At 31.0% G+C, this 22,699-nt stretch overlaps 2 protein-coding genes across 2 annotated transcripts in view; one reads left to right on the forward strand and one right to left on the reverse strand.

Moving 5' to 3' along the window:
• LOC128393223 (uncharacterized) overlaps nucleotides 1–5,737 on the reverse strand; it is a 29,551-nt gene extending 23,814 nt beyond the window's left edge. Inside the window, 4 exon segments of the mRNA XM_053353345.1 lie at nucleotides 3–711; nucleotides 784–924; nucleotides 1,236–1,446; nucleotides 4,880–5,737. Coding sequence (XP_053209320.1) covers nucleotides 3–711; nucleotides 784–924; nucleotides 1,236–1,446; nucleotides 4,880–5,448 — 1,630 coding nt within the window. The 5' untranslated portion in view covers nucleotides 5,449–5,737.
• Nucleotides 5,738–6,645: 908 nt separating this feature from the next.
• The window catches only part of LOC128393250 (uncharacterized), a 33,804-nt gene continuing 17,750 nt past the window's right edge, over nucleotides 6,646–22,699 (forward strand). The window contains exons 1-2 of the mRNA XM_053353388.1: nucleotides 6,646–6,979; nucleotides 13,235–13,451. Of these exons, the coding sequence (XP_053209363.1) occupies nucleotides 6,711–6,979; nucleotides 13,235–13,451 (486 nt within the window). The 5' untranslated portion in view covers nucleotides 6,646–6,710. The remainder of the gene's footprint in view (nucleotides 6,980–13,234; nucleotides 13,452–22,699) is intronic.

The raw sequence follows: 22,699 nt of genomic DNA on the forward strand, positions 1-22,699 counted from the left end.
GTTATACTGAAGGTGATTATGTGGATTTTGTTGTTGATTATGTAAATTTGATGGATCACAGAGTTCATCTGGATTAACCAGCTTACGAGCACTTTGATGAACTGACCGTGACCGTTGAGATCGACGTCTTTTCAATGTACTAAGATCACTATTGGCTCCAAATTGTTGTGAACTGTCCAATGTTGTAGAGTCCATAATGTAATCTTCGAGTGAACTATCTGAGGCTGAAAACGATTTTCCTAAAACTCGACCTGAAGATTGAATAGTCTCGTTTGGTAGAGCAGAATGATTTGGGTTGATCATCATATTGTTACCTGTCAACGGTTGATTACCAATAATGGGTAATAGTCCATCACGAGATCGAAATTGATCAATTTCGTTACGCTTTAGACCATCGCTCATTGCGGAGACACTTCGAATAGCCTCATCAGAGGTTCTTCTTTCATCTAAACCTTCAGCTGAAGAATATCGAGTTTTAGACACTACGATTGAAGAGTAACGTCTCTGAGGCTGTTGTCCGGTCGTTAATCCTCCCGAAGTGGACATAAAGTTGCGCCCTGATGTAGCATCATATCGACCCGTTAATGTTGCATTAATTGGAATACCCTGTTGATGGTTTAAACCTGGAGCTCTAAGAGTGAGTTCACTTTTCAAGTCAACAACCGCTGAACGATCAGTTGTGGTCTCAATGTTTGAAGGCCGTCTCTGATTCTATGTAATTCAAAGTTCGAAGGTACAGTTAAACTTTTGTGCAACAAAAACGACAGACAATTTTCTTCTTACCTGAAATGAGTCTTTCATGGTAACGATGGTTGATCGTCGACGTCCAGTTACAAGAGAGGAAGGAATTGTTAGTCCAAGTTCGGTTAAAGTTGCGACTGCAGGTTGAGTTCCTCTTCGACGACAAAATGAACACATCCAAAGCTATAAAGAAGCAAAATCGACAATAGAACATGAAAGACATACAAAGAATTCGAAGGAAAAAGAAGAATAAAAAACATCTCAAGGATAATGTAAATTCCATGCATATTTTATGTATTTCTATTCCCTGAGCACAATAATATTAAAGTGAATTCAATTTACGATAAAAATTACGAAACAAAAATCAGAGTAATTTTAATTTCTTTATGAATATTTAAGTTTGTTTGTTGGTTTTCGTCTTATTCCAATTTGTTGGACTTTTATTGTTTTTATTTTCCAAATTTCGAAAATGAAAAAAAAAATTATTTGCTAACCTTTTCCTTTGATTTATCAGAATAAGATGAACAATCTTCACAAATCGGCTCAGAACAAGTATCGCAATAATTGCAAACCTCAGTGGTCAGTATTTTCTTTCTACAGGTTCGACAATTACCAATAAGTTGAGCACTTGCTGAAGGTGATTGAGCTGTTGGTGAACTAATTGTGAGTCCATCTTTCTTGTCACTTGAATTAGTTTTCATTTGCCTTAGTTATCCATAGTTATGGTCAAGCAGAGCAAAAAAAAGAAAGCAAGTAAAAGTAAACATGAAGGACAAAATAATATTTGAAGAAATAGACAGAGAGAGAGAGAGAGAAAATCCAAGTAAAGATAAAATAAAAAAGAGTTCAGTTCAATTCAATTTACAAACAGAAAATAAAATCAGCAGTTATCACAAAAGAAAAGCAATATTATATTAATAACAAACAATCAAGTTGTATGAGAGATGTTGAGAGAGTTCGGGAGGGGTGGCCAGTAGAAAATTAAATTTAGGTTAGGTTTCCATTGTTAGAAGTGACCAAACATAAGATTCAGTTGAAGTTGGTCAAGTTGTTTGGTCAAGTTTGTTGCGAGGATTTAAGTTATTATTACCATTGTTATTGTATTTGATTGATAATATTAGTGATGAACAAAAATTGGGGAAGAAGAGAAAATTATAAATCAACAACATGGTTATTGTTAAATAGTGAATCAGTGAGGTGGTCAATAGGTTGACCAGGTAGTGGAAAATAAGAGGAAGAGGAAAGAGGGAGAGATAAAGTAGAAATCATTATATTGAACATAGTAGATTTAATGAGATGGTAACAGAATTTTCCATCAGAGTTTATGATCCATTGTCATCAGTAATTTTCCACCATCATCATCAAGTGATTATAATGATCCAGTGATAGTTTGATAATAATTTTTCCACAATTGATTATCATGATGACGATAATTAAAGGTGTCACATGGAATTGTGGATGTGTTAAATTTTAGAGAGAGAGAGAGAGATATTGATCAGAACTTTTATTCTGTATCAGAATCGATGAATAGTAGAGCAGAAAAGTAAACAATTTCGAAACTTTTTCGTATTTTCCTCATTCTTTTAGAACTTTTATTTAAATTTCTCTTTCCCTGTTTTTTTTGGTCGAATTTACCTAATCGTCATGATTACTGAAGAGTTAATTAACCATTCATCATGATTAATTGATAATTAGAATTAAAATTATGTTAATTAGTTTGATTTTAATAATTATCTTTTTTTTCCCTCTTCAATTCTTTCCATTCAAAATTCGAGAAAAATTTTACATTACAAAAGAGAAGAGAGAAAGAGAAAAACTTTTTTTACTTTCCGAGTTTCGATTGAATTAGTGTGCTGAACTTTTCTTGCTTTCATAGTGATAATTTGTCATCCTCATTAACATCATCATGTTTAACTGTTACAATATTTTTCTCTCCAAATTAGAACTTGAATCAATTTCCATTTGTCTAGAGATGCGAGTAGATTGAACATAGAGAGAGAGAGAGATCGAGTATATGATTTATTCAGATAATCATTAATATCGTATACATGGAGCATACAATTCATGATATTAGTTGGTTATTATGCTTAGTGTGTTCAGGGAATAAATTCACTCCCACTCAGTGAGTGTGTATATGTGTTTGTATAACTGAATAACCTCCTACTCATTTTGAAGAAATTGAAACAGAATTCAAATGAAAAAAAGAAGAAACTTTTTTTTCTATTACTTTTCTAACTCTTTATCCTCTTATTGATATTGATTATTAATTCAATCCGCATCCTCATCTTCAACTTATCCCTTTTAACTTGTTACTTTCATGAGTTCATATTGAAGATTGAGAGTAAGAGTAAGAGAGAGAGAGAGAGAGAGAGAGAAGATAGGAAAGAAAGAGGATGAGAAGCTGAGAGTAGGAACAGTAAAGATTATCTCCTGAAAGAAACTTTTGTTTCAATATATTGGATATTTTCCCGATTTCTGGTTGATTTTTTTTTTCGAAATAGAAAACTAATCAATCCAGAAAAACTTTATCATTTATCGTTTTTATCTTCAGGCTCATCTTTTATTTGCTTTCTCTTAGTAAGCTCTTCACACCAACAATATCACCACCATCATGAACACAGTAACAACCATTGAGACAAAAGTTGATTTTTAGATAGCACACAATTTGGTGTTTATTTTACCTTAAGAGATGCAGAAAAAAAGATGCTCAAGATGATAACGAAAAGATAAGCAGAGAGAGAGAGAACTGAAGGAAGATAGAATTTTTTGTATGCTCATTACCTCTCGCTCTCCCTTTTCCCCTATTGATCTTCCCTCTTCATGATTTTGGAATTTCATTAATAATTCTCATCTTAAGAACTCAGACTTTCGATATATCTTTCATTCATCTCTCTCTCTCTCTCTCTCTCTCTCTCTCTCTCTCTCTCTCTCTCTCTCTCTCTCACCTTGTAACTCCTATTCTCCAATCATTTATATTATATAAAGATAAACCTGAGTGAGTTTGATAATATCTCACATAGAAAAAAAGATGAAGATGAAAAGGTTTGATGCTAAGGAAGAGAACAGATCAATATTCAACCTTAATCTGATTTGATGCTTCACCAAATTTACTATTCTATCTACAACTTTATCTTCATCTTTAGCTTTACCTTCCCCATTTTCTTAAGAGTCTCCCCTGTATTCTAGATACAAGAAAAATAATACTCTACATTTTCCACCCTCCACACTCAGCATAAACTCCTCGTTCCCCCTTCACTGTGTGTATCTATTCAATTCAATAATACTTGTGAATACTCTTTATATTTTTCTCCATGGAAAAGATTATGTTAGAACTAAATTTTCTTTTCTCCTTCTCTTTTTACCTTAGGTCAATGTTCATATGGATGAAAAAGTAAAATTTTCATCATATTCAGATTTAATTCATTCCTCATGAGCTCAGATTCCAGTTCAATATATATTTTATCATTTCCTCTTTCTCATTCGGAATTCTCTCCCTCTTACTCTTTCTCGAGAAAATAATAATAATAATATTTATTTTATGCTTAGAACTTGAAAATTTATGGAAAATAAAATGATTTCATGATGATGATTAGAATGAAATGAAATGAAATCAAATCAAAGAACTGATAAACTTTCAATCTTTTTTTCCATGAGTTTGAGTTGAGAAAAAAACTGAGAGAAAGAACAAAAAATAATAAGAAAACTGTTCGATTGATAATAATAGTTTTATTAATGTTGAATTTGATTCCTCATGATTTAATGTTATCATGAACTTTTATTTCTTGACTCACTCACTCACTCTCTCTTTCTCTATCAAAAAAAGCAAAAAACAGTTTCCATGAATCAACCAGGGGATACATGGATAGAATTTTGAAAAATGAATGAATGATACATCTAATGAAAAGATTGATTAATTGTATTGTATATTCAATGATGTTCATTAAGAAATTACTTATAATTCAACCATGATGATGATGACGGATAAAAGTTTCAAGTTTATTTTCATTTTTCTTTCCAAAAGTTTGATAATCATGATAATAGGAAATTCTTTGTTTTTTTCATCTTTCTCACTCTACTTTTCACTTGGATGATTATTCAACATATGGAACTAAATGAAATTAACTCATGAAATGTTTACCTTTTCGATGAAGCTTCTCGGTGAAACTCTTCCTCTTTTTGGAAAACTTTTTGTAATATAAGCCTTTCCTCTTCCGTTAGGTGAGCGGTAAGTTGATCATTAGTAAGTGATGATTGGGATTTTAATTTTGGAAAAACGGAATTCTGATCATTTGGCCGACCATTTAATTGTACACTATTATTACGATGGCCACTTACACTTGAACGTCCACTGTTGGCACTTGTATTACCTCCTGGACCGAGTAGATTACTTGTTGACTGTGAATGAGATGAAAAATGAGGTGGTTCATTTTCACTGTTTCCATTTCCAGCTTTAAATCCTAACATTCTAGAGGCAACTTTATCACGAAGTTTATTAATTAAAGGTGAACTATCATCAGAATTGTGAAGTTTATTTAAGGTGGAAAGTGGATATGAATCATTGGACAGGGAGGATGATGATCTTCCTCTATCAGAACGATATCTTGATGAACTACGAAACGAGGAAGCACTTGATGGACGTTGTATCCTTGATGGACTATTATTGTACGATGAGACACCTGATGATGAAGTAGCATTTCGATTTCCCATAATTTTCCAGAATTTTGGTCTTTTCTCTCACTTTCTCGCTCTCTCTTTCTCTTAACCAAAATTGAGTTAAAATGATCAACTTATATTCTAGTTTCACTTTTTTCCCCTGTTTCTTAAAGAAATAAAGGTATAAAATTCAAGTTAGAGAAGAAAAAAGAACTTTTTTTATATAAAAAAGAAAAAACTTGAAAAGGGAAAAAAATATTCCTTCGAACTACCAAAAAAAAGAAACTAAATTGTTCTAATAGCTAAAAATGTACAACAGGTAATTCACTTTGCAACACTTGGTTTCCAACATTTTGCTAACAAATAAATGGCAAATTCATGGGTCACATGAATACTCTTGAGAAGCTCTGGATTCTGTCTGAAAAAATTTCGAAAACATCTTGGTGACACCTAGCGAACTCTCTTTGAGTTACAAGTTCGATTAGAATTATGAAACATTTCATATTATCAAGTTTATTAATATGTTGTTGCTCACATGTTGGATTTTATTGCTTGTTCACCAACACTCTCACCTACCTGTTCACCTCTGCATCTTGGATAATATCCAATGTTCCAAATGTTCTGCTTGGTGTTGCCATCTGGTGAAGCATTTATCAACTACTTCATTGATAACAGTTTTTCTTGTTTTTTCACACATTATTTCCCGATTAACACGATAGAGGGCTCGAACTTTCGAGTTTAACCTCAACAGCTCCTTTCATATGTTCAAGCGCTCTTTGTGATGCTCTCTCTCTCTCTCTCTCTCTCTCTCTCTCTCTCTCTCTCTCTCTCTTCTCTCTGTCTTTCCTTCTATTAGGGTAACAACCATTTCCAAATTTACCATCACAATGTTAATGTTATAAGTTCTACACAAAGAAGAAAAAAACTCATTCCAAGTTTTTTTTTATCGAACTCTAGATCAGTTTAGCATCGAATTTAAAATTCCATGTTTATTAACAGATTAAAAGTTCATTTTAAACATAATGTGATTCTTAATAGTTAAATAAAGAAACTCAATAGATTTATCGACAATATACAAAAACAGCGAAAAAAAGATTCCAAAGATTAATCAGTTTGATTTTTTCTTTTCTCTTTTCAAGTTTAATCTCCATGTGATTCGTGTTCTAAGTGATACTTTATTACATACACTTTCTCTCTCTCTCTCTCTCTCTCTCTCTCTCTCTCTCTCTCTCTCTCTCTCTAAGTGTTTATCTGTGTTTGCGAAAAAAATAATTATATAACTAAAGGAGCGTTTTCTTCCCGTTAACATAACCACCATGTCCTCGTTTCACCAACAATTTACATGGAAAGTTTTAACTGTCTACCTTTTCCTTTGTGTAAATGTTTCACTTTGCCTCGAGATTGATTGTAATCGTACTTATACCGGAACAATTGGTACAAAGTACCCTCTTTATCTTAAAGAGCCCATTCAAAAGTTTGCCGCTTTCAACTGTCAGGTTACATTTTCAGCACTTGGGTCAACTCATGGAGATATTATTGAACTTTCAATTCTTTCATTTCAAGTTGGCTATTTTCCAGTAACGAAGTAAGTTCACTTTGTAAATAATGATTTCTTTTTTTCCTTCACGATACGAACTCAGTGGGATTTATGAATTTTCATTACTTCATGATTGCTACAATCAGCAACTGATTGGTCACTTTGATAAATTTCTTGGATTCCTTTTCTCTTTGATTTGGATAATAATACTCTTATCATCTAAATCATCATCATTATTAACTAGCGAGGCTTTTATCATCATGAAATAATCAGAAAATGAGGTTAATATTTTCATTCTGTAATCAATCAAGTCTCTACTCTCTCTCGCTCTCTTTCTCTATCATTTATGTAATATTATGGATATTGTAACTTTTACTTTAGTTTATCATCATTATTAATGTTTGACAGACTTTCGATTCCAATGAATTCAACAGATTCATGGTGATGATAATGAACACATGATAACAGATGATGAGAATCATATTCTGATATCATAAGGATAACAAGATGTAATGTCAAAGAAAGAAGAAGAGAAAGAAAAGCAAAAAGCAAAGAGTTGTCATAATCTTCATTTATCACTAATATCACATGGAAATTAATCAAGAGCTTTAGATTATCATGATAATAAACATGATGATGACCAGTCGATGGGTAAAAAAAAAGAAAAGTGAACAAAAGAAAATTTCAAGCAAGTTCATGATGAAAATTCGATAACAAATGATAAGAAGATTTTAGATTATTTATCATCAAACAACTACAAGAATTTCAAGTTATCATATTTATTTCATGTTTCATTTATTTCTTGTTTTCTTTGCTTAGTATTTATAAGTTATGGTCACTTGAAGATGAAGATGATGATGATGATAAAGATAAGAGTTGGATTGGTCACTTTTCTTTTACACAATCGAAGAGAAATTGTCATACAGCTTATGATGAATGTTACTTATATTCCTTAATGTTTAGAATCTGTGTCGATATCAATTCATATCTATGGAAGTTCTGAGATATTGAGTTTGTGTGTCTCTTCATTCAGTTGAAAATTGTCAAACTCTAAGCTCAAGTTCAAATTGAATAGAAACATAAATAAACAGAAAGTTCATTGATAAAGGTGAGTGAGAGAGAGAGAGAGAGAAATATACAATCCTTTTATTATCATTTATCTTTTCATTCTTCATGATAAATTCATCCGAGTAACGAAATCACTTTATTAAACTTAGAATGCGATGAAAGAATCATACACAAATGAATCGCAATGAGTTTCGAGCAAATGAAAATTGAACTTTTCAATCTAAGGAATTCAATTTTCCTTCATAAAATTTCCTTCATCACTTTTTCAATCTTGAGCTTACTCATCTTACTCTAACCTATTCAATCACTTCAATAGTTACATGGAAAAAGAGAATAAAAGACAAAAAGGAAAATCAATTGACATGATAAGAAAATAGATTCTAAATGTAGATAAACAATCCAATTGAACTTTGAATTATTTATCCAACTTGTTCATCCAATGAATCAGAATCAATTGTTATTGTTTTTTTCCCACTTCTAAGATTATATTCACCTTGTTATCATGTTAGATTTTTTCACTAATCATGGAGAAAGCAAATAAACATCAACATCATGAGAAAAACAAGTAAGGTGATAAAATGATAATTTTCTCAATCTCATGTAATATTCAGATGAAATAAACAACAGAAATTCATGTAATTCAGTGATTATTATCAATTCTCTGACAAACAGAAAGTTAATGATATTTAATTTAATCATTCGATCATTAATTATAATGATAAATAAAACATCCCAATTACAATTGATATATCATAATATTAGCATTTGATATTGTCCTAATTTAATTAGTAAAATCATCTAATTATTATCAGTGTTCATTGAGAAAATTTTTAGCTTTTTGTTTGCTAATCACGAAAATGGTTAATTATTATTACGTCAATTAAATTTAATTGGTGAAACTTTTGTTGTCTTTTTTATTCTTCACACTTTTCTCTACAACAATTAGGCCTAGTAATTAAATTTAATTGTCTTATTCAACAGATTAAACTTAAATTTATCTTCTATTAAATCTTTATGATGTGATTAAGGAAAACTTTTGATGATAATAAACTTTAATGGCTACACAAAAATGACCAAATTACCGAGAGCAATCAATTGATTCATGGAAATTTAATTAATCGTTAAAAATTATTCCAAAATAATTACCTTCCTCTCTTAGTGAACATTATATTCATTTCACTAAAAAAAAGGAGACAGACAAATAGACAAAAGCATGGACAGTAAATGTCGAAAGAGAGAAAATAATATTTTCAAACTGTCTTTCAGTTTTAGAATAAAAAAACTATCATTACATTAGATAGATATAAATAACATTGACTTTAAATCTCAGTGGGATATCATCATGATGTTCATGGGATAATATTTATATATAGAGACTGAACTTTTGTTCAGGTTTGAAAGAGAGAGAGAGAGAGAGAGAGAGAGATAAATGAAGATAACAGAACCTAAAAAAAAGTTCAGTTCAGTAGTACGTTCATGTACATAAAGAAACCAGAGATGAAGTAAAAAATCAGCTAATATGATAAAAAGTACAAAAGGATAAACAATAATATATTTCAACTCCCACACCACATTACCCACTCCCACCTCCTACTAAATCACCATTATCCTTCACGATGCCTCCCAGTATCCATTGTTTATCATCTCTCTCCATTTAGTTTTCTTTTATCATCACCAACCATTATCATTATTGTCATCAAATTCAATCGGCTAAAAGAGTAATAAAAAAAGACAGAATTGATAATTTCCGCTCTTTCCTGTATCTTGGTGAGGTTTTTTACTCCATCCACCCTGCCATAAGTTTCCTGTTATAAAGGTTTTAAATTTCATTTTTCAATTTCTAATTCAATTGTTAACACAATCAAATTTTGGATGACGATGATGATAATTTCTCTATCCCTCCCTCACTTATACCTATTATTTAATCTTTACACTCGGCAGTGGGTTTTAAATTTTACATATTTTCCTCCTTCAACCAAATCCATTTCCCATTCTCTCTCCTTAATATTATTTGTCATAATCTTTTACACGGTTATGATCATTATTTATTTTACCGTTTGTTTGATTTGTCGCACAATATTATTAATAATGTATGTATTCATGGAGAATTGCAATTAGTTTGTAAATACAGCATCATTCAAACCGCTCGAACCTTTAATGTTAGAAAAAAAGTTTCAATTTATCATTTCTCTAGGTTTCCGTTTCAGTGGGTGGGTAGTTGAATTGTTACAATTGTGATTTATATTAAATTTTGTGATAAATTTGATTCTAATATTTAATGTGAAACAAATTATCAAATGACAGACACACAAATTATCATAGTGATTGATTGATAAATTGGTTTAAAATTATATGTATTGAGTTAAATTTAAAGAGCTGATATTAATAAATATCAGTTTTATTTTCTTCAGGTAAAATTAGCTATTTGTTATCATGGCTTGTTAGTAGTTGGTCAGACACGATCAGGACCGATAGTCGATAGTAGCATAAAATGTATACCTCAAATATCAATGTCACTTCCACTCCACCCCATTTAAAATAGCGCACACGCATCATTTGACTCGGCTGTTTATTGTCTGGAAGTTTATTTGATATGCTTAAAACAGCTAATTTATAGTCTTTTATTTAAAAAATTACTACGTAAGACATACTTGTTACTTTAATCTTTAATGTGATTGGTTAAAACTTGTTTGTTTAATTTGAACATTTATAACATAAGATATTATCGTTATCCAAACAACTATCCGTTTTGCACACAGAGCTATTCGGCTATTTTTACCGATGATTTTTGCGATATTCTCAGTAACTAAGAGTTGAAGAGACTCGAGACTTGAGTGGTACAAGTTTGAGCGATATTCAATTTTCATATTGAAAGATCAAGGTCATTCAGGTCATTGTTTAAAGAGAGCGTTTCAAGGTCATCTGAAGGTAATTCAACAAAAAAGAATGTTCAGAGCTACTAATGGCAATTAAACTGTAAAATCTCAAGAACTGTGACAACAGGAATCTCTCAACTCATTTCCAAGGGCTGAAAATGTGCAGAATAGCACCTTCAGATGACCTTGAAACAATTTTCTTGGACTTCAACTTTCTGGGATGGAAGTGGCATTGATATTGAAGTTAAGATTTAATTTTATTCTAAGATATCAATACTGGACCAGCTTTATGGGTCAAATGTTTTTGGTGACTTTTTTAGCGCCAAAGCCAGCTCATTGTTCATCTGTCAAAGGTTAATCAGCTATTTTTCTTGACAGTCATTTGCTATGAGCCATAACAATGATGAAACAATAGCTTTATCCTCTTGCAACACTCTCTCTGGTATTGATTCAATAGTGTATCAATATTCATAGATCTTGAATTGTCATGACATTTAATATAATCTTTATTGTTGGATTAATCTCAATATCTTAAGTAGGAGTTTTTTTCTGATGATAATTCACTTCAACTTTGATGAAATTCTGAGTTTTTATGGGTCCAGTTATACTATCCAATCGGTAGATGGGGTTTAATGGTAGTTTTAAAGTTGATTGGAAGTTGGAAAGTGTTGGTGTATAAGTGAATCTGTCTTCATAATCGTGTAGAGGATCAAATTGATCCCTCTCAAAATTTTGAAATCGGATTAAATCTTCCAACATCATATCTCATTCTGTTTTTTTACTTCTCGATCTTCAATCATCATCATCATCATCTCTCTTCTTTTAATCCTCTCCTTTTTATCTCCCTTGTTCCCTCTGGTGTATGTTCATCATCATCATCGTGAGAAGAGAGATAGTTTTAGAATAGAAATATAAAATTGGAAACCTTTAGACTTTTAGAGAAATAGTAATGATGCTAAATGAAAGGTTTTTCTTTTTCACTCCCAATTTCCACTCTCTCATTCTCTCTGAAAGGGAGGATAAAAAAGATGAAGAAATGATGATGATGATGATGACCATGTATTAGAACCTAATCTGATTCTAATAAGCTCAATTCTAAGGACTAAGAAGCATAAAGGATAATATCTAACTATGAATTCTTTATACCATCATCATGAATAAGAAGATGAAGATATAAATATCTAAGCTTTATTATTGTTTCCTCATGATGAGAAAACTTTGAAATTCAAATGACTATCATAACGATATTGATTTTAACTTATGATGACCAATGGTCATGATTAAAATACAAAATCTAAATCATTGAATTACCATAAAGCAAGTAAAATGCTGTTGATTAAATAGCTAACCAACTTATAAAAGTAACTAATTAACTTACATGTATAATCACTAATCAATAGACTAATCAAGCTTTTCTGTTTGTTTTCTTGTTTTGTTTTACAATTATTTACTTAAATTTAATATATTTAACTAATTATTATCAACATGAAATCTCATTCAAACAAAATTAAAACAATAAAAAAGGATCATAAATTCAAAATGATGAATTATCTGTTCAAATTTTAACCTCCCTGTAAATGTATACCTTTAATAATATGCTAATTGTTTCAACTTCAATTATGTGTACACATTTGATTAACTGAAATGGAAAGACAAAGATGAAATTTCAAAAGTTCTGACGTATCATTGTAATAATTAAAATAATTATCATGGTAACATGATAATGAAATTGCCTCGGGGAGTTTTGAACAAACAAAAAATCATAATTCACAAAGTTTATTATTCAAATTATCTAACACTGTTATTATATTATTTAATTTTATTCATTTTCATGGTGATAATTAGTTGGTGACTCATTGATTTTCATGATATGATGACAATTTTCAACTTATATTACATATTTAAAAGTGAACTTTATTTTATTAGTAAACATTAAAGTTTTTTTTATTTCAATTTCAAAGAGTAATCAGAAAATAATTCAACGGTTTTCAATGGTAATCGGTTTATCCTGGTGTATCTAACACTCTGTTCATTATCACCATGAATAGTTTATGATTTCCAGGTACGGGAATCAGTTCTGAAATCATTGATAATGTTAGTATTATTATTATCAGCATCATCATCATGGTGAAAATGATTATATAAATAAAATCACATAACCATAATCATGAAGTATAATAGGAAATTCATTCCCACTGAGTTCATGTATCTGAATAAATATATACTTTTATTATCCATTATTGAGACTGAATTTTCATTCAGAATTATATAAATACAGAATTTTTCAATTCTTTTGTAAAGGTAAAAGAAAAAGTCTCTAATCACAGTTTATTTTCAATCTTCTCTTTTCAACTTACAGGGAGTTTCCAGTCTGCGAATATGGTTATGTAAGAATTCATGAGAAACAGATCAAGAAACCTGCCAATGTATCATCATCTTCATCTTCCCCACTTTCTGAAGCTTCATCATCACAACCATCATCATCATCATCTTCTTCTTCTTCATCATTTTCCTCACAAGCGATACCTTCAGTTGCAGAGAACTCAAATGTTGGCAAATTTTGTGGACAACTAATGGTAACATTTCATGAGATTTTTCCACCCTCTCCTTGAATTCCCACTACTGTTCTTACTCATCATCATCACCAAATTTTCTATCGATATCAATAATACTCTGACTTCCCAGTTCTGTAACAATTTGTCAATGAAAGAGACAAATGTGAAAATATTTGCAAGCGAATACTTTCAACACATTTTTTCATTAATGAAAAATTTTTCTCCCTCAAAATATCTCAAACACTTTGCTATCTATTCACATCGGAATTCTTGAAATTGAAACAAAAGTATTATCATGATAAAGTTGTGAGACTTTCCCTTCAGCATCATCATCAATTATCGAGTGATAGACTTAGAGAACTCCAAGAGGAATGTTTCATTTTTATATAATCCATTCACATTTCTTCCAAATGGACAATCATTGTATCAGAGTCTCATTCTCACCAACTTGCAAAAATGGAGAGAGAAAAATGCAACTACTATCATTTACTTTCGATTCTTTTCATTGTCATGTTCAACATTCATTACAAAAGAAGTTCAAAGTAAAATAGAACAATTTTTTTCTCTCTTTTCTAATATCTGTTGCTTCATCTTCACCATAGTCTCTTATGTCCATTTGATTTCTCTCACCATAACAGCTTATTAGTTTATTCAGTTCATTTCGAAAGATTTTCCACCCATAAGGTTATCACTGTGTGTGAGATTATTACAATCCACTCAGTTGTCAAACTTTATCCACAGAAAATATTTACAGTTAATCCTTGTCCGTTTACCGAAAAAAGGGTTGAAGGTATATCATGTCTTGAGATTGATTAATCAACATTTGCTAATCCAATTTGAAAGAAACTGTCAATCTTATATCGTATTGGTGATTTAGAGACTAAGAGATAAATAATTTATTTATTATGTATCAATCTGATTACTAATCTATTGCAACTATTGGACAATAATCAACTAATTCAGTAATCAGAAATTATTTTATGACCTTAATGCTTTTTTCCACTGAAACGGACTATGGATTTAGTTTGTTGTTGCTTTTCAACATGAAAGGATGAAGATAAAAGGAAATTACAGAATTCATTGTGTGGAAACAAAAAGCGAAACAAATGAACAATTGATTCAGTCTTTTGAATTCATACCATGAATGTTATCATAGAGAAAAAGAGTAGGAAGAAGATGTAAAGGGATGATAAACAGGAAGAAGAAATACAGAAAGAGAGAGAGAGAGAGAGAGAGAGAAAATGATAGCGAGGTGAAGATGATGGGTGGTGGTTACATTTTCTTCTGAAATTTCTGCCATGAACCTTGAATTCTTTCTCCAACTAACTGTCCATTTGGAAGCAATGAAAATGAATTACACGAATTTTTAGAATTTAAAATGGAAAATAAAAAGAAAAAAATTACCATGAAATGGAAGCCAAGGTGTTTATTCATCAGTCCCATCAACTTTTAGAAATACTCTTGATATTAACATGAATATTTTCGACTCATTGTTTTCCTACCTCACTGACTAATGATAATTTAGAAAAGAAAAGAGGATAAAGTTCATCAATCGTAAAACTTATTGATTAATGAAAAACTTCAAAGAAGAAAAGTTCAGATTTTTCAACAGATTGAATTCCAATTCTTATCTGTGAAGTTTTATTATTAGTTTTTTTCTTACTCTTTCTTTCAAATTGAACTATTATCACCAACAACTATCATGATGAACTGAGGAGGAAAAAAAATTATTATTATTATCCAATGAATACAATAGGTATGATAGCAAATGAATGACTCTGAACAATATCAATATTGAAGAGGGAAATGAGGATGGAAGTGGGTTCGGTGTTTCTGAATAAATCTGTTACCAGAAGATATTCAATTTAATAAATTAGTCTTGTTCTTGCCTCGAGTTGAAACTCTTTCCCACTCTTACAACCGGCGCAATGTAATTTGCACCCTTCGGTGTGTTAATGTAATAAGTATCACTCCCAGTCTAATACCCTAGTCATTGATTTTTCTTGCTACTAAATCTATTGAATCAGTTTTATCGTTGAAACTCATGTTGTTCTGAGGGAGCAGGAAAAAAGTTCCATATCCCCCATTCAACCTCCTTCTATTCCTCCTTCTCATTACTTCCTATCTCTTAGTATATATATTGATATCATAATTTGATAATAATCTGATATATGATTTAGTAATTGATGCTCTATCATCATCAACGTAATTCCAACAATTTAACTTTCATTTATCATTATTATTTAACAATTAGAGGTTATTCTTGGTTGGAAAAGAGAAAAAAAATTTTTTTCTTCTTCTTGATGAACAGAACTTTCTCTTTTATTCATCGAGCTATTTCATCATCATGAATATCATTAACTAATCATCAGGGATAATTATTATGTAATTTTCATTATAACTTTGAATGAAATTCAATCTATCACAATTAACGACCTTAAGTAATCATATTTTTCTCCCTCTTCTTTTTGTTTCATTATTAGAGTAAACCTTTTTTCCCTTTTCTATTTGATTTCAATGAGTCTCAATTGTAGTTGAGTTTTGATGAAGATTTCATGATGAATTGATTTCAATCCCATCGAGGGTATGATATATTTCTCTCTATATATATTTATGCGTATGTGTACACCATGAGTTGAATTGTCTTTGTCTAGTGTTAGTATTTCATGAGGTTGATTGGATTGATTAATTCAATAATCGGTTGACACTTGATGGTTTCTACTCTGATGGAATTTTAATTTCACTTATATTTCCACTCCCAATAAAGTCCTCCAACATAAAGGTGAAAAGAGTAGTTGAATTTTATCATCTTCATCGTCATCCTCATCTGATTAGTTTTAATTTGAACCATCTTTTTAAATTCTAAGCTTGTTCTCTTTCAAAACCACCAGAATCACTTTTCTATTTCAATTGAATTATCGTGAATGACTTTTGAATGAACAAAATTATCAATACCCTAAGTATGCGGAAATCGTTGGTTAGTGATAAATATAAAAAGCCACAAGGAATGAAAATTGAATCAAATTCTGATGATTCAATTTGTAAGCCTTAAGAACGAAAAAAAAAATTCAATCTAATATTTATATATCATGAAATGAACAACTTTTAATATTGAAGAATTAAATTTGGATTCTAAGAAAAAATATTTTGCTTCTAATTGATTTACTTGATAAATATCAACTCGAAATCATCAACAAGTTTCATTTCTTTGATTATTCATGCTTATCTCATGTTGCTATTATATTATACATTATATTATGTTAAACGTTGAGAATTGACTTTAACAGGAATTGATTGAATGTTTCTAGTCGATCATTAATTGTTCATGAAATGGATTCTTATCATGTTGCCTCAAGTATATTCAGAGGTTATAATATTATATTGGAATAAAAGAAGGAAAAAAAAGTTATACAGGAAAAGTAGTATACTGATAGTAAATGTATTACACTTTTACAGTAGTTGGTATATTGCTATTGAAGAGTTGAGACTTTGGGGAAAGAAAAAAGTTCATTATCATGAAGACTAAGGAAATTCAGGAAATCTTGGTTGATTAAACAAAGGCTAAGGTACATTTACTTATGAGGCGATAGAGTTGATTGTTGTTATTGATTGTTATCATGATCATTTTGTGAGATGGTAACATCAATTAAAACATGTTAATCAAATGGTAACTAATCAACTAGAGTTAACTATCTGTCTGTGGAAACAAGTAAAACTTTTACACTTTTTTTGTTTCTTGCTGTTGACCGGTTATTTGTTATTGTTGTTATTTCTGGTGATGATGATGATGATAAAGGTTGGATATTGGAGGAGGTGATGATGGTGGAAGAGTAATAAAATAATAGGAATGTTGTATTCTGCAAGATTCTGTTATTATTGATTCTGTGTTCAATCAAAATGGTTAATGGTGATTGTTGGGGTTAATTTGTCACGGAATTGAAAGAGAGAAAGAGAGTGAGTTGTAGAAGGAGAAAAAAGTTCTGAAGATGAGATGAGAGTTGAGTGAAGGTGATGATAGATAAGGTTCAAGATGTTACTGTTAAGAAATGATCACCATCATCCAGGGAGAGTCCAGAGAGAGAGAGAGAGAGAGAGAGAGAGAGAGAGAGAGAGAGAGAGAGAGAGAATGCTAAGAAAAAGTTAGCAGTGTCAAGAGTATTTTCGAAGTGGAGAAAAAAAAGTTCCAATAATAATATTGATGGTTTATCGTTGTTCGATCTTCATCCATTACTTTTTTTCACTCAGGATTTCTTCACATTTTCATGATGATAACCATCATCTTGAAAGATCAAACATTATTTTATTCTTTCCATCATCATCTTTCTCTCTCTCTTTCTATCCTCCTTTGTCTTCTCACCTCCAATTGATATTAGCAACTATGATACTGTTACCGTTAGAATTTGTTTGCAAAAGTTTACACTCTAGTTTAAAGCTTTTGTTAGGCTTAAGGTATTAGGAAAAACAAAGTATCCAAAAAGGAAGGATAAAAGATGATGCAAAAATCGTGAATCATGAAACTGATTCTTGAGATATATTTTATTGAATATCTTTGACTTTCATGATTAAATGTTGAGTTTCAGTGGAGAAAAGTTCGACCGCCTAAAAACAACATTGATTTTAGCAAAAGCAAACAGAGGAAAATGTTATTTTTCCTTCATCATCCTTCATCCTTCATCATCATGATCTTGTAACTGAAACCTAAACTTTTCACCGAATCACTGAATAAACAGTGAATGTGTAAATGAACCAGAATTTTGAAGCGGAAAAATATCATATATATTTAGGGGAGGGAACGATAAAAGTTTTAAATGAAATAACAAATTGTTTTATGCTAATCAATTCAACTTTTTGAATTGAAAATTTTCCCTTCTTCCTCAATTTACACCATTGGAAAAACTGGAAACCGTAGTAGAATCAATGTCACCATTTATATATCGTCATTAATATAAATATAAAAGATTTCTGATTCTCTCGCTGAATCTGACAGTTTTGATTATCATCAAAGTCTCAATGATGAATATAAATAACTTTAGTATCCAACAGGTTCTGGTCAGTTTGGTGTTTGATTGCTCCATCTTTTGATTGCTACCAAGCCCATCGACGGAGACTGGATAAGAATTCATCTTCATTTTGCTTGTTTAGAATGACATACAGCATTTCTCAGTGACTTTCGCCGAGTTCCCAACTAATTAGCCGAGTTCTCATTTGGTTTAGTCAATCCGATAGATGGCAGAGTTTTTCATGATGAGTTTTCATTGAGTTTCGTAAGTTCCCAATTCATTTGGTCAAGTTCCCGATGAGTTTAGTCAATTAGCTTTTCAATTAACAAGACAATTAAAGAAATGGATTCAAATTACGATTTAATTGTTTAGTTTTCAATTATTTCTTTTCGCAAACATGATTGAATATATTTTTCCATATTCTTGAAATAATTAGTACAATTTTCTTTGGTAATTATTGAAGAGCATTGGTCAATTTTAAATAAAGTTCATCTTCATCTCGACATTCAGCTCGTTTAATAGCATTTTTCCACTGAGAAAATAGATTTTCGATTGGGTTTAACATGGGAGAATAAGGAGGAAGAAAAACTTGCTCATGATCATGGCTTCTGAATAATTCCTTAACTTCTTCAGTTTTATGGAAATTGACATTATCCATAACAACGAAAGCATTTTAATGTTAGCTAATCTAAAGTGCTCGAATAATTGACCAATGAATATGTGAAAATGTTCACTATTATAAGGAGAATTTTTTACCTCGAAAAAAAATAAACATTCACTACTCATTGCAGCACATACACTGTAATTTTTTCCTCTCACGGTTTTTACTTTTTTATTTGCTCGAAAACCGACACCTGAACGTCCATAATTAGCTCGAGAGTTTACCTGAATTCCGAATTCATCAACAAAGAATATTTTCTCTCTGTAAGGTAACATCGATACGAATTTATGTCCGTAATCGTATCTAAGTTGGATTGTCCTCTCATCGTTCCTTCTCTCAGGTATTAGTGATACTCTTTTCAGAGAATAAAAAAATCCATGAATAGCACGATCAATAGTCGATAAACTAACACTTTTTCCTAATTCAGCTAAAATTTTTTCCCGAATTTGTTTCAGAGTTAAACTGATATTTTCGTCGATCTAGCTTCGAATTTTTTTTCGATCATCATCACTAAGAATTGGTTGTTTTCCTTTGTTAATTTTTTTATCTGTTCTTCCTTCAGTGGTGCAAACACGATGAATTGAGTTAATTGTGGTTCTTTTTACACCAAATAATCTAATTATCTCTTCTTTTTGTACACCTTTAGAAAGAGCCTGAATAATTTTTGATCTGATTTCTGAACTAATTTTTTGGTAAGGTCCTCTTTCCGATGTGTTGGACATTTTCTCAAAATATATCACTAACTACACTCATAGAAAAGTAAACTTGTTGTGATTCTTTAATTGTCTTGTTAATTGAAAAGCTAATTGACTAAACTCATCGGGAACTTGACCAAATGAATTGGGAACTTACGAAACTCAATGAAAACTCATCATGAAAAACTCTGCCATCTATCGGATTGACTAAACCAAATGAGAACTCGGCTAATTAGTTGGGAACTCGGCGAAAGTCACTGAAAAATGCTGTAAAAGAACACAATATTCACTGTCCAGCTTTTGGTCAAGGTTCACCTGAATTCATCAAATGAGAATGATGATATTATTTTATGAAGATTTATATTCATACAAGTTGAAAATTATTCCAAAGAAAACTTTTCATTGAGTTTTTTGTCAAAGATCTTGTTTGCTCTTTGTGAACTATTCACACTTTCGAACCTTTTCTTTTCTTTTCATTTTTGACATTACCATTAACACAAGACTGTGATTTCCATGTTTATTTTGTCTTTCTCATTCATAGGAAGATTGAATGATCAGCATGTTGATCATCTATTGTTGACCTCATGGCGAAGCATGAATTTAACATGAATTCTGAAAATTGCGATAAATTACATACTTCTAGTAAAAGCCTCTTTCATCATACTTATAGCAGTTTATCTAAATTAGTTCTGAACTTTCATATACCCGTGAAATAGAAAATTATTTTTCCCTTTCATCATAACTATTGGATCTTTTATGAACTCACAGAAATTCAATTCAGTCCAATTTATTTCATGGAAGATACTCAAAAACTTTAAGTTATTATGGTGTAAATAGCTTAAAGTAGAAAACCGTTTCTTTTAAATTCAATTGCCAGAAAATTTCACATTAGTAATTAAATAAAGACCTGTTCTGGGAAAACCGTCCGCTCTGAGACAAACTTTCCGCTCTGGAACAAACACTCTGGGACAAAGTTTAAGAGGTGATTTTTTTTGATGAATTTTTTAGGCGCGAGATTTGAAAAAAGGATAAATCTAAAACCTTGTGTTAAAATGAACTGTTTTAATTGATTTTAACTATGAAATTTTACCATGAATTTTTCTACAGTGATTAAGTATTAAAGGAATCTTGAAGAGGCTGGGAACTCTTCCCTTTTAATTCCAAAGGTACAGTTTAGTCTTTTGAGAGTCCAATCGATAAATTTAACCTCTTTCTCACCCTCCTTCTTGCCTTGGGCCTTCTTGAATTTTAAGAAACGCTTTTAACGTTTTGTTCTCATCTTCGAGATTTTGATTTTTCTCCTTGAGCTCATCAAATTGAGCAGTTATTTGATCAAATCGATCAAATAACTCATTCAATTCAGAGCGAAAACTAATCATCTTGGTGATACTAGCATCAATGAGTCTTTTCATTTGTAGCATAATATTTTGCTTAAGCAAAATTCTGTCAAATCGAACCATCAAATGTTGGATAAGATTCCATAACTTTGAAAATAATGCCAATCTTTGCAAAGAGAGGAACTGCCATATTCAATTCCCTGAAATGAAAGATACAATTAGAATATCGTAGTTAACCTTAATGTACACTTACCTGAGAAGTTCATTTATCGTGACATGAGTCTGTGTAGCAATTGAAGCCATAATGAAGCAATGAAATAATGTAAAACAATTAACGAAATGGAAGTAATTAACTAATGTAATCATCCGTAAAATCGCTTCGATAAAGTTCTAACCAGATAGATGGCCTGTAATAATTGAAAATGAGTAAAAAGTAAAGTCTATCCGCGGGATAATATCCTAGTACATATAAAACCACCGCTTCTGAGTGGCTCAGAAGCGGAAGTGGGGGTAAAATAAATTATCCTGAAGCTGAAAGGGGGGAAATAATCTGATAATGATCATAAAATCGAAAAAATGCTCATTGAATCACGCGCTCTTGCAATAACCTGATACTGGATTTATTCTTGGATGCATCGTTAATGATAGTTTTGTTTACATTCCTATATTTGTTTCATTGTGGTTTTTTCTGTTGTAATCTTTTTTCACAACTTTGTTTTCATCATTGAATCATGTTTTTTTCAAATTGCCAATCGTTTATCTATTTATTCTTAGTAATCATTTAATTAAAATATTTTTTAATAAAAATACTGCTGAACCATTTTTCAAACATTCAAGGTATGGTTTTTAGCGAAAATCTGGATACATCAAGCCATGTGCCTATGACCAATAACCCTCAAAGCAGTCCTGGTGAGCTTTTTTAAACATAACATAGGTTAATTTAAATTATTGTGATTGTCAGAATTGTTAAAATCATGAACTTTGTTGAAATGAGGTGACCCTCATGAATAGAAAAACCCCTCACGCACCCATTTTTGACCGAAAGCTAAGATTAAAACTTCAATTTAAAATTTTTGCACTATATTCTGGATGATAGCGTAGTAGTAAGACGTTAGCTTTGTGTATTCAAGAGGATACGTTCGGACCACGATGAATGTAACGAAAGAGACTGCAACAGTCCAATTTGGTACATCGATTTCATCATACCCAGCTGGTTTTTGGTTATCTTTACTGTCAAATTTTTATTTTTTACAATATCAATTATTAGATTAACTTTTAGGCCACTTGCACCTTAATGTAACACAACTTGATCTGTCCACATTTTCATACTGATGATTAACTTACAAAAACTGTGTTTTTCATACCTATTTTTATTGCATCATTTTCCAACGGTACTGCTCACGTCATCCTACACAGATCATTAGTCCTAACATCGAATGATGGTTTCATGGACACTATTGACGGCATCCCAGACAGTTCATTTAACTTTCTAGAACGTTCTCTGGCCCCCACCCCATTTCCGTTTCCGCTTCTGGCTCAGAAGCGGAGGTTTTCATACTACTTATCCTCACGAATT

The sequence above is a fragment of the Panonychus citri genome, unplaced genomic scaffold (assembly GCF_014898815.1).
Source record: "Panonychus citri isolate SS breed McGregor unplaced genomic scaffold, ASM1489881v1 Contig00138, whole genome shotgun sequence".
NCBI classification, from domain to species: Eukaryota; Metazoa; Arthropoda; class Arachnida; order Trombidiformes; family Tetranychidae; genus Panonychus; species Panonychus citri.